Source organism: Cheilinus undulatus, linkage group 23 (assembly GCF_018320785.1).
Source record: "Cheilinus undulatus linkage group 23, ASM1832078v1, whole genome shotgun sequence".
NCBI lineage: Eukaryota > Metazoa > Chordata > Actinopteri > Labriformes > Labridae > Cheilinus > Cheilinus undulatus.
Genome location: NC_054887.1, coordinates 27,822,538 through 27,835,493, shown reverse-complemented (window position 1 = coordinate 27,835,493; position 12,956 = coordinate 27,822,538). Strand labels below are relative to the sequence as shown.

At 42.9% G+C, this 12,956-nt stretch overlaps 2 protein-coding genes across 2 annotated transcripts in view; one reads left to right on the top strand and one right to left on the bottom strand.

The window, feature by feature from the left end:
* Positions 1 to 435: 435 nt before the first annotated feature.
* On the top strand, positions 436 to 2,014 carry ascl1a (achaete-scute family bHLH transcription factor 1a). The gene is made up of 2 exons (XM_041781169.1): positions 436 to 1,225; positions 1,330 to 2,014. The coding sequence occupies exon 1, from the start codon at positions 613 to 615 to the stop codon at positions 1,210 to 1,212; it is 600 nt and encodes a 199-aa protein (XP_041637103.1). The 5' UTR covers positions 436 to 612; the 3' UTR covers positions 1,213 to 1,225; positions 1,330 to 2,014.
* Positions 2,015 to 8,454: 6,440 nt separating this feature from the next.
* Positions 8,455 to 12,956, bottom strand: part of LOC121505638 — a 93,411-nt gene continuing 88,909 nt past the window's right edge. The window contains exons 14-15 of the mRNA XM_041781106.1: positions 12,346 to 12,415; positions 8,455 to 9,272 (exon numbers count right to left, since the gene is read on the bottom strand). Coding sequence (XP_041637040.1) covers positions 9,021 to 9,272; positions 12,346 to 12,415 — 322 coding nt within the window. The 3' untranslated portion in view covers positions 8,455 to 9,020. The remainder of the gene's footprint in view (positions 9,273 to 12,345; positions 12,416 to 12,956) is intronic.

The window sequence follows — 12,956 nt, the reverse complement described above, 5'->3', positions numbered from 1 at the left end:
TCTTTTTGTTGAGCGCTTCAAAGTTCCCAGCGTTTGCCTCAAAGACAGTCTGATGCTGCCCTTTTAACCAATCTAGATAAAAATGACAATTTAATGAAGTTTGTGCGCAAACATGGGTACCAACTTGGAGACTTAAACTCCTGTAACATCTGTGAGTTTAAGGAACAAAGCGCTTAAGTCTTATTTTGCTCTTTACGCACGGAGATTGCCATCAACGTGTTGTCCTGGTTGGTTCACCTCTGTGCTCAAACTTTCCTCTCTGCTCACCTCTCTGACACTCGTGACAGATAGAAAGAAAAAAACTCACCACTGACTGTTTGTTTAGTGCTTCAAGTGGCACGCGTCCGGCGCGCTGCACCGGGGCAGGAGCCTAAGGTGAATCCACGCGACTGGAGGGCGTGGCCAGTCCCCCATCCACACGGATTGAAAAGCAGTGGCGTCTCTCCTCGAGGACTCAGTAGAGCTTTGAGGAGCGCGCGAGGCAGCAGCCTAGGGACTGCCCCCACTGAAACAAGTGCGCATCAAGCGACCACAACACGTGAACGGCACGAGCGGGACGCACCGCCTCGAGACTTTGTGATTCTTTATCAGTTTGTTTTTTAATTCGAGAGGATGGACCTCACAGCCAAGATGGAAATTAACGTCAGCCAGCAGCAGCTCCTTCCACCAGCGTGCTTCTTCTCCGCCGCCGCCGCGCAGAGCATCCAGCTGAGCCCGAGCGGCAGCAGCCAGAGCGCGAAGTCTGCGTCCAAGCAGCCCAAGAGGCAGCGCTCCTCCTCCCCGGAGCTGCTGCGCTGCAAGAGGAGGCTCAACTTTGCAGGCTTCGGGTACAGCCTCCCTCAGCAGCAGCCGCACGCTGTGGCCCGGAGGAACGAGAGGGAGCGGAACCGAGTCAAACTGGTCAACAACGGCTTCGCAACCCTAAGGGAGCACGTGCCAAACGGAGCCGCTAACAAGAAGATGAGCAAAGTGGAGACGCTGCGCTCTGCGGTGGAGTACATCCGCGCCCTGCAGCAGCTGCTGGACGAGCATGACGCGGTGAGCGCGGCGTTTCAGTCTGGGGTCCTCTCACCCACCATGTCGCAGGGATACTCAGCTGACATGAACTCCATGGCGGGGTCGCCGGTGTCCTCTTACTCATCAGATGAGGGATCATACGACCCTCTGAGTCCAGAGGAGCAGGAGCTGCTGGACTTCACCAACTGGTTCTGAGCATCTGTATGAGGTAAGAGCGAATCAAAGACGTCAGCTTCTACCTTTAAAGATAAAACATTCACGACCAAGACTCTGACAGTGGAACTAACATGTCCTTCCCTCCTCTTTCCACAGGAGTATGGATCAACTCATTTAACTGTTGTAGTGCGCTTGGGATGGTCCCGGAGGAGGCTGGTGGTGGTCCTCAACAACAAGACGCACTGTAAGCGCGTTTTGGCCCCGCGTCCTGAACGCCCAGTCCTCCCAGACTGACTCAAAGACAGACAGACAGACTCGGCCTTACAGCCCTGAAAACTTCTGGGGAGGTGAGGCCAGAGATCAGCGCCAAAGGATTAAAGGAAGACGGGTCTCCTGACAGCGTGGGAATCCAAACTTCTGAGCATTTGCCCATGTTTTAAAAAAACAAACCTAAAAGTGAATTCACGCTCTTCAGCAGCACATTAAAAACATTATTTAATACGTTGCTCTTCAACTATGCTAAACCCAATCACAGAACAGCAAACCTTTGGTTAAACCTCTCTGAAATGCTTCCAAGTCGCGGATTATTCTATGAAATTCTATATCGAACGCTTTTTTTGAAATATATTAAGATATTTTTGTATGTAAGAGATTTATAGATGTTTTGTACACATCCTTTTGTATATATTTTGTCTATATATTGAAGTTGCTTCTATACCTCCTGCCTCTGTAGACGTGTAGTCTATTATTCTCTGGCTCTTCTGTTCATGAGGTTTCCAGAAGGAGTTTGACACTCCGCCTTTTTATTCTATAGCACCGATGTGTCTTATTTAATAGCAAAACCATGTTATTGCATTCAAATGTCATGTTCACGATGATCAAAACTTATGCAGCTACTGTCCAAACAGAGCGCAATGGCCATGCATTGTCTCTACACTGCCAGCTCTATGTTTGTCTTCACATAAAAGAAGTCTTATAACCATATTTTCTACACTCGATCCAAAATAAAATGATTTGCTACTGAATTATTCCTCATGTCATGTCTTATTATGGGATGTTTTTAAAAGAGGGGAAGCTTAAAATGTAGTCTGGGGGGTGGAATAATGGAGAAATAACCACAAGATGCAGAAAAAGCGTGCTTTTACGCACGTTTTACGCACAGTAAAGCTTCCCTCTCGCCTTTTTTAAAGCAGAAAAAAAGTCACAGATCAGTTAGCTGAATGTTCACTGCCCTACTCTGAACATTATTTATGATGATATTGGACCGTTATTTAAGATAAATGCTCCATACTGCGCAAGCGCGATAAATAAAATTTGGGGCACAGCGCGTAAAATGCGCATTTCCATATGAGCGTTATTTGACCTGCAGTTGTGCCATACACGCACTGATGAGTTCTGATCTTAAAGGGAATAAACACCTGTAAATACTGAAATAATATCAACAAACAACTTCTCTGTGCGTCAAACTTCTTCACGCGTAAAAATGTAAACAAGATTTATGTTGCGTTTACATGAAGTTTGGGCACACGAGTAGTCCGAAAGTTGGATAAAGCAGTAAAGCTGACGCTTTTTAAGTTCCCTCCCAACTATGAAAAACAAGCCAATCCCTGATAAAAACGACGCCAGTCTCTAAAATCAGCAGATGGAGGCAACGCCTCTGGTGTAGTTACACTACAGCCATCACCAAAAGGTTTGTAGGTGGAGCTCGTGTTTGTGTAAAACGAAGTTTGACAGGTAGGACTGAGGCTGCAGCCGGGCGCGTGTCTGCTGTAATGAGTGAATGGAGTCTGTCGGGTGGTCGAGTGGGGACACGGAGCTGAATTGGCTGATGGCGTGTGCCTCCTGACAGCAGCATGCCGCTGAACACAGCCAGCACCTGGAGGGGAAGAAAGCCTCTGTCTGAATGTGTGTGTGCCTCAGTGTGTTTGAGGCTCTGGCTCCTTCTTCTTCGCCATTTTATAAACCCTGAAAAATACTTTTTATATAAGGGATCAAAATGTTTCACTTTGAATATAAACTTAATTTTAAGAGAAGCGTTTTTCTATAAAAACGTGATAGTTCAGGTTCATTGTGCAAGATGAGCGTGCGCCACAGCAGTCATTCTCAAAGGAGGGTTCATGGGCCACCAGGGGGCCTTGAGAGGGGGGTGGAGGGTCCATTGAGAAATGAACAGAGCTGACAGCCCAGAACGCAGTCTGACAAGACTTCTAGTAGAGGGAGATCTGGACTGTAAAAAGGGTTTAGAATTGCCTTTTCAATCATAAAGATGCAGGAATGTTGCAGCCTCATGCTGCAATTAATCTACACTCAGTGTCCCATCATGGCACAGTGAAAACAGAATTTTAGCAGATTTATTCAAAAGAAAAAAACTGAAATACCAAAATGAAATAAATATTCAGACCCTTTACAAAAACACTTTAAATGTAGATTAGGTTCCTCCCACTTCTCTGGATCTTTGCTAAGATGTTTCCACCTTGAATGGAGTCCATCAGTGGTCAATTAAATCGATAAGACATGATTTGGAAAGGCACACACCTCTCTATTGAAGGCCTCACATGTGACAATGCATATCAGAGCAAAAACCAAGCCATGAGGTCAAAGGACTGCCTGCGGAGCTCAGAGACAGGATTGATGCAAGGCTGTACTGAAGGTTCCAAAGAGCACAGTGGCCGCCATAATCCTCCAAAAGAAGAAGTTTGGCACAACCGGGACTATTCCGAGAGCTGGTTGCCCAGCCGGCCTTTGTAAGAGAGGAGACCGAGAACCTGATGGTCACTCTGATTGAGCTCCAGAGATCTATGGAGATGGGACAAAGTTCCAGAAGGACAACCATCATTGCAGCCCTCCACTGATCTGGGCTTTATGGCAGACGGATGACTCCCCCCCGATGCAAAACACACAAAAGCCACTTGGCTTTCGTGAGGAATTTTTTGCAAACTTAATGTGTTTTGCTCCAAAGAGAATCGTCCGTCCAGCCACGGTGCTATTAAGCCTAGATTGGTGAAAATATCAATGTGATATCTTAGTTGTTTATTTCTAGGGAATTTGCAAAAAATGTCCATAATTCTGTTTGTAGATTAATGAGAATAAAAATGCTTTTATTACAGATAGGACAGTGGGTAGAGCAGGCAACATGGAGAGAAAGCAAATGGCATACAGGGAAGGAGCTACAAGTCTGAGTTGAATCCAGCTGCCTGCTTGAAGGACTACAGTTTCCAGCCTCTCACAGTTTCTCCACATACGGCACAACCTAGCTGCTGGTACCTCAGTATTTCCACTTTGAAAAATATAAGACGTGTTTTTTCTAAGTTATGTGTAAACACCTCAAATTTCCATGTAGAATTAAGTTAACAGTCTGCAAAGCTGAGTTATGTCAGTTTTTTTTCCAGATTAATCAGAACAGGGATTCTCAACCTTGGGGTCAGGATCCCATTGGGGATTGCGAGACTCTGAGAGGGGGTCTCCAGATGCCTCCAAAAAACTAAGAACATTATTGAATTACACTGTTGCCTCTTTATGCCAATTTTGCCTAATTATAACCAATTTTTATCACTCCCCCCCAATCTTTCCAATTTTAACACATTTTTGCAACTTAAAACCCTTTTTTTTGTCCATTTTAAACCCTTTCCACCACTTTCTTTCTGCCTGTTTTTGCCACTTCTAAACTAAATCTTGCCACTCTGCCTATTGTTGGCTCTGTTGATGCATTATTGCCACTATTAACCCCTTTTACTACTTTTTAAGCCACATTTCACAATTTGATACGCCCAATTTTGCTAGTTTCTGACTATTTCTGCCCCAGCTAACCCTTTTTGCCAGTTTATATCAATTTTCATCCAATTTCACCAGATTTCCACCTATTTTTTGCCACTTTAATGCCATTTTAGCCACATTTTAATCCCCTTTTACCACTTAATATGCCCATTTTTTGCAATTTTTTAGTTATTTTTGCCACTTTTATCTAATTTTTGGCATTTCTAACCCATTTCTGCTACTTTTAAAATCCAGTTTCACCACCTTTCCCACCATTTTTTTTGCCATTATTAACACATTTTAGCTATTCTTCATGTATTTTAATTCTGTTTTTAACAAAACTTTTTAAGAGGGCTACTTACTACACAAACAAATTAAAATGTGTTTCTTTGATAGGAGTGGTTATTATTCAGTTAAATATAAAATACCACAGATTAACTTTACAATGGACCATGATTTTGCTGGCACCCAGTTTGGCTGGGCCCCAGAAAGCTCTCCCATTTTTCCCCACTAATGGGCGGCCATTTCTCCACATGACTATTCTTGAATGTTCATGGCTGTGTTTAGCCACCTCCAGGTACAGTGGGGGTCCCCGGTCTCTGGCACCTTTATTTTGGGGGTCGCAGGCTGAAAAGGTTGAGAACCCCTCTATTAGAGGAAAAGGGGAAGAATAAGAGACATCATGTGGAAACAGATTTCATATTTGACTCCTAATAAAGGTAAAAATTCAGTATGGAGTGAAATCCAGTTACTGGTGGTTGTCAACCGCTGAATCAGGACTTTAAAGTGGGCTACAGAGCTGCTTCCTGTGGGTCACAAAAGTCCTAAGTGGACATACATGTATACATCTAACTTGGTTTTCCTGTGAAAACAAATACATTTTGGTCATTTTGACAAGATATCAAATCTTTATCCCTTCTTCTCATGACACCAAAGCTGGTTTTCCTTAGATAACAAGGTAAATCCAATGTAAATACTTCACAGGACAGCAAAGTAAAATATAACGTGACCATCTGTGACATTGTGCTTTTCAAAAATGTTTGTTTTATTCCATCTAAGCTCCAAACTGCAACATGCAACAATTAAAACCACATTGGGATATCTTTGTCAGAGGTGAACATGGTGAAAAAATGTCAATGCTCAAGTAGAACAGACAAAAAAAAAAAAAAAAAAATCTTACCAGCCACAGAGAGCAACAGATTACCAGTCCACCCCTGCATGGCAGCCCTCGACTCTAAGATTCTTGCAATAAATAAATACAGTTTCTGGTATTTACTTGGTCTGCTATGACAAACAAAAGATAGAAACACCATATGGTAGGCCACGTAGTAAACTACTGTAGCAGGGCTGCAGCTAGATTCTACCTCTCTAAGCATCCATCATACCTTGTAATATAATAAAATAAACTTTTTAAATATTCAATTTAGCTGTTTATGCTGACTTCAGATGGTTTGCATCTGAGTGTGAAGCAGTTGGGATGAGAGTCAGCACCTCCGAATTCGAGGCAATGGTTCTCTGCCAGAAAACGGTGGATTGCTCCCTCCAATGGGGAGTGAGTCCCAAGTGAAAGAGTTCAAGTATCTGGGGTCTTGTTCACGAGTAAAAGGGAGTGTAAGATTGACAGGTGGATTGGCGCAGCATCAGCAGTGCTGCAGGCGTTGTGCTGGACTGTTGTAGTGAGGAGGGAGCTGAGCCGAGGGGCAAAGCTCTCAATTTACCGCTTGATCTACCTCCCAACCCTCAGCGATGGTCATGAACTCTGGGTCATGACCGAAAGAATGAGATCATGGCAACAAGTGGCCGAAATGAGTTTTCTCCGGAGGGTGGCAGGGCTCAGCCTTAGAGAGAGGGTGAGCTACGAGTAGAGCCGCTGGTGGTTCGGGCATCAGGATGCCTGCTGGTTGCCTCCCTGTGGAGGTATTCCGGGCACGTCCTACTGGGAGGAGACCTCAGGGATGACCCAGAGTGAAGGAGGGATTGCATCCTGTCTGGTCTGAGAATGCCTCGAGATCCCATGAGGCGCTTGGAAAAGGAACATCTGGGTGGACTTGCTTAGCCTGCTACCACCGCGACCCGGCCCCGGTTAAGTGTAAGAAGATGGATGGATGCTGGCTCATCAATCCAAAGAAAGGCAGTAGCTGTATGGAAAGCTAATGTCATTATCTACAAGTTTTATCCCATTTCCTTTCAAAATAAAAGCATGTTTTTTTTCCAAACAGCAATTAGCTCAGCTTAAGACAATATAAATTTCAAATAAAACATAAAAAGAACAGTTTGAAGCCTGATTGTTAGCCTTAACTGGGTTATCTATATAAAGAAAGCAACTAAAAGTGAACTCCTGAAAAGTACAAATGCTATCACATTCACCCAGGATCATTGGACTTCAGCGAGTCATTTTGTACATGCAGTCCTGCAGATTTCTTTTCTTTTTTTTTTTTTAAGATTTATTTTGGGGCTTTTTTGTGCCTTTATTAGATAGAGGAGGACAGTGGATAGAATCGGAAACAGGGTCAAGAGTGGGGGAGAGACATGCGGTAAAGGGCCTCAGGCCGGATTTGAACCCGCACCGCCTGCGTACGTGGGGAGTGCCTTTAACCACTAGGCCACCTGCTCCCCAGCCCTGCAGATTTCTAACTGTATGACAGTGTTAAACACTGTTGTGACAGAATAGACACTTTGAAGCTATCTCTTATCTCTATGTCAGTGGTTCCCAATGAGTTTTCCTCAGAGCCCCCTTACTTGTATCAAAGAAAATAAGAGCCCCCCTGCCCCGTAAGACCAAACGAAAAAGTATAAGATACTGTTGTCACAAGTAACATCCAATTAATTGTTTCATTGATATTATCATAAAAAATGAATTTTTTCATGTTTATCATGATTTAACTTAATGTGTGCAAATGTAAAAGTTACAACCTAAAAGCAGAAAAGCCTCACATCCTCCCTGAGATCTTTGGCATTCTCCTTAGGGGTCCCAGACCCCAGGTTTGGAACCACTGCTCTGAGACATCGTTTGAGAACACACTGGTGCAGCAGCACAGCTGAGTTAAAAATAATATTTTTGAAGCGTGAAATTTGAAATATGCAGTTAAAAATGTTATTAAATGCCATAAAAAATCGTCGACAGCCCTAATGTTGATAGTAAGACTTTGACTGATTGTGTTGGAGTTGTGTTATTATTCTTGGCCAAGTCTTCAAAGTTAAAACCATCTCTGATCTAAACTGGACCCACTCGGCTTAATAAAAGTTCAATATATCAGAACTTTGACATTAGAGTAACTCCAAAGTTTTGTCATTTACAGTAGAATTGAAGAATGTTCATCAGAGGTGTACTTTTGACAGTTTTTCTTTTTAAAAATGTTTTCCATGAGGACATATGCTGCTTACAGGACGTCCCCGCTCTAACAGTCGTGGTTTAGCAGCCTGTCACAGTCCATTATGTTCCCCTCCTCGGCGGTCTGTCAAGCGTGTATGAGCTGCAGGAGAGCACGGCCATATCTAATTGGCAAAGCTGAGGCGAAACAATGGCTCAAACTATATTAGATGAATATCTCATTGAATATCATTCATCAGTGTTGATGAAGTTGGATAGAGGAGGACAAAAGTCTGGGCGCATATCTCTGTTCAAATATTGTTTTTTTTAATGGAGAACAATACGAGGCTGTTGCATCAGAGCGTTTACATGAACTCTGCCTCTTAGGCAGCACGTTCTGGATCGTTGGTAGAGGAGTTTGGAGATTTTATCTGATGCAATAAATAAAATAGAGCTGTGGTGTCTTGAGGCTTTGAGAAACTAACATTCAAGACTTTTCAAAGTCAGAAAAATGTGCCTATGCATTACTGGAGAGTGTTTCAGGACCACAGACAGCTCTGTGAAAACTTTTATGACAGGAGTGTTAATCCTCATGTTCGCTTTCAGATCATGTCTCAAGCATTTTACACTGTATTAAGAAAGTATTCAGACCCCCTTCACTTAAAAAAAAAATCTAATGTTGCAGTTTTTCTCTCATGAATATTTTAGAAGAATGTTAGAAGGGGGTGAACTTGACTGACAGTGATGCAGATACCTGAGCTACTCGGTGCATCACTGACTGAGTTCAGATATTGCTGGAGCTATCCAGAGGGTTGGAGATGACCGACTTATGAATAAGCATGAAGAGGGGCAGGTAGGCCAGGAAGTCCAGCAGATCTAAGGGAGGAATGTGCTGCAGCTCCAGCCTGACGGCGGCCTCCTGCTCCAGCTGGATCCCTCCAGCCTTCAGCTCCAGTAGCAGCTGTTCTGCACTGATGAAGCCTGGCTGAGATGCGCCGTCTCCTCGCTGCTCCTCCAGGAGGAACAGGAAGAGTTGCTACAGGAGACAGGAAATCAATTTAAGCACAAATTAAATGGAGAATTGTAGAAACCTTGCCTTTTTCTTCTTTTTCCCTGAAGTTGAGGTTTTTGAAGGGAAGAATTCTTTGCACTTTTATTACAAGACACACCCATAAATTCTTTTTAAAGATTTATTTTTGGGCTTTTATGCTTTCACCAGAGGTACAGGACAGTGATTAGAGTCAAAAACCAGGGAAAGAGAGAGAGTAAGAGACCTCACAATGTAAAAGCAGTAAAATAGCTACATGAAAGGTGGCTAACTTTAACTTCATTAGTTTAAGCTAATATAGCTATGCTAGCTACATAATTAATGTTAGAACATAAGCCAATGTAGCAATGTGAGCTTTAGCAAACATAGGAAACATACATAAAAACAAAAAGCTACCATAGCAACATAGATAACGTACTTACGTAGCTTACAAAATTGCTTTGTCAGCTTAGCTTCAGCTATATTATTAGCTACACAGATACATAGCTACATAGCTTTGTTATATATAGCTAAGTAAGATTTTGCAACATGAGCTTTAGCAACGTAACTAAAGCGATCTTAGCTACATAGATAACATTGATGCATAGCTTACATCGCTGCTTTGTGAGCTTAGCTTTAGCTTCATTTACTATGTTAGTGACATAGATACATAGCTATGTAGCTTCTTTATCTATAGCTAAGTTACCTTTGGCAACATGAGCTTCAGCAATCAGCAATTGCAGCTAAAGCTAATGTAGCTGCGTAGATAACATAGATTTGTGGCTTACACAGCAGCTTTAGCAACTTGAGATTAGCTTTAGCCACATTAGCTAAGTTAGCTAAAGCTCTTCTTAGTAAGCATTGTTATTCATGTAGCATTGTTATCTATGTAGCTTAAGCTGCAACAGAGCTACATAAGCTATGCTTGGCGTGGAAGGTTGTTTTCATGGAGGACAAACTTTTTTTCCTGTAAGAAGATTGTTTACTCAGCTTTATTAAATGTTGTATAATCAAGTTTTTTTTTTTTACTTTTAACTTTTGATGTCCTAACCCTTAGGAGGGTTAGGACATCCAGGGGAATCCAATTCTATTTAAAAGTTTTAGTTTGTGTTTCTGTTCTGAAATATAAAGCATCTCAAACCAACTGCCTGTAAGAGAGGCCATCAGAGATGTATAGTCTGCAGCCAGTCTGTCTTGAATGTGACTTTAGAGTAAAAGAAAGCTAGCTGTTAGCAACCTGCTACTTCCACTGCAGTAGCAATTTAGGTCAAGCTCCTCTCCTTTTCAGTTTGTGTAATGTTTCACAAGGACATGTTGTTTAAAGACTTCTATAAACACAAATCAACAAGTTAGTCCTCTATTTGCACCGTTGATTTAACTTTTTCCTTCATGTTTACTATCATTGTCATGGCTGTTTGTTGTGCTTCCTCCTATGGTCAGCTTTTTCCATATTGGCTTTCATTCCATCCCACGTTAACAGTCCTGCTTATGCCTGCTCGCTGTCCTTGCTGTGTTTCCCCCACAACAGGATTTATGATTGCAAGATTTGATCAATACTTGTAATCTCACTTTTAACACACCTCATATCACCGGATAATACGTCAAGATAATCTTAAGGAGCAGCCGATATATGAGCCTTTGCTGACTTTGGTTGGAAGGGGGTAATCAGAACAAAAATTGGCATAATTTTCTTGTAGTGTGCCAGACTTTATTTACTGTGGAACTCATCAGATGACAATGCTACTCAGAGAATAAGAGGAATGACAGCCTTAACACTGAAGATGTAAACACTACATGGAAAAGGAAATCTTACCTGGAAGTCGTCAAAAGCTAACCCCTGACCTGAACAGAGCTTTAAAAAGTTTAAAAAGTTTACAGTGGGCTCCAGGGTCGCTGCACTCATTCATTGTGAAAATACAACAGTGTTTGAGTTTTTTAAGTGGTTTGATTACTTGAGTACCCCAGTGCTTTAGCACCAGCAGCAATGGGACTGTACAACTCTCACCATGTACTGGAGTAATGTTTGGTTGTAATAATCTAGAATTTGACTTTAGTAATGCAGTTGTGTACTTTGTCCACCGCTGTGCATTGTTGTGCGTGCTTCTGGGCAGCCTCAGATTACCTCAACCTGTTTGCAGGCTTGTTTGTGTGCACCTGTTTGCACAGTTAACGCAGTCAAGGTAATAATTGTTGGGGGAAGGGAGGGAGAGAAGGGGAGGGGATAATCCTTCTGGCAATTAGCCTGTCCCCCCCCCTACCCCCCGGCCTCTCCAGTTAACAACCCTATCCCTAACAGCTCTGTAATTACACAGCCTCCCCTACCTGGCCAGAGGCTCAGTTTCCACACCCTCGGCTGCAGGCTTTCATCTTCCTCCTGCTTCTACTTCCTGGTATGAATGAGGGCCGGGCCCGTGTGTGAGCGGACCAGCTGCCAGGCCAGTCCGCGGTCCATCTGAGATGAGCCGTGTGTCTCAGGCTGATTACAGGGCTGGGCGGAGTGGACGGCATGTTCACTGCTGGGCACTTTAATGAGATTAGGCTCTCACTAATCTATGAAAAGGGAAAAGCACCCCTCTCTCTCTCTTGCTCCTTCATTTCTATGCATGAGGGCTGAGTGTTTCCCTTAAAAAGAAGCCAGCCTTTCAAAGCTTGCTTTGGAAATGCTCTTCAAAGTGTTTACTAGTTTTTATTCCATTAGAATTAAACCTGCAGAGCAGAGATGCATGAATGTGACTAATTTCAGAGTTAATCTGTTGATGCATGAAGCGATTCAAGTGCACCTTATGAAAACAAACCCAAGAGTAAAACCATGTGGAGGAGTGTTTTTGTTTCTTTTAAGCCAGCAGAAGTTAAAAAATACTTTTTTTAAGATTTATTTTTTGGCTTTTCATGCCTTTATTTGACAGAGGAAGGACAGTGGATAAATTTGGAAACAGGGAAGAGAGTGGGGAGAGACATGCGGTAAAGGTCCACAGGCCTGATTCGAACCCGGGCCGCCCACGTACATGGGTAGCACCTTAAACCACTCAACCATCTGCGCTCCCAGAAGTAAAAAAAAAAAAACTTTTAAAAAAGGTGTTACCTTTGCTTTAAAGAGCCGCACCTCTAGTGAGCGGAAGTCCATGTCACTGATGAGTGATCGCATAAACTCACTGCAGAGAAAGACAGAAAAATGATCACATAACTCACAAGAAATCCCATCCACTGGTTTAAACAAGCTTTGTTGAGAGAGGAAAGTGAAAGAAATCAAAGAAATACTCTCATCTGACACTCCTGATGCCTCTTCATCTACACTCTATGGACAAGAGTATTTCTGAATCATTGAATACAGATGTTTCAATCAGAACCGTTCCCACAGCTGTATCATCACCTAGCCATGCAGTCTCCATTTGCAAACATTTTTGATGCACAATGGTTCATTCTAAGGAGCTCAGGGACGTCAAGCGTGGGTCTGTGATGAAAGCCACCTTTGCCAGAAGACAGTAGTGGATATTAGGAAGTGGAAGCATTTAGGAACAACAAAAAACACGTAAAATCATAGCGCGAGGTCAATAACTGTACAAAAGTCGACAGCGCTCCTCTGATTCCATAGCTGAAGAGTTCTAGACTTCCACTTGCACTAACTTAAGCACAAAAACTATGCGGTAGGAGCTTCATGAATGGGTTTCCATGGCTGAGCAGCTGCATCGAAGC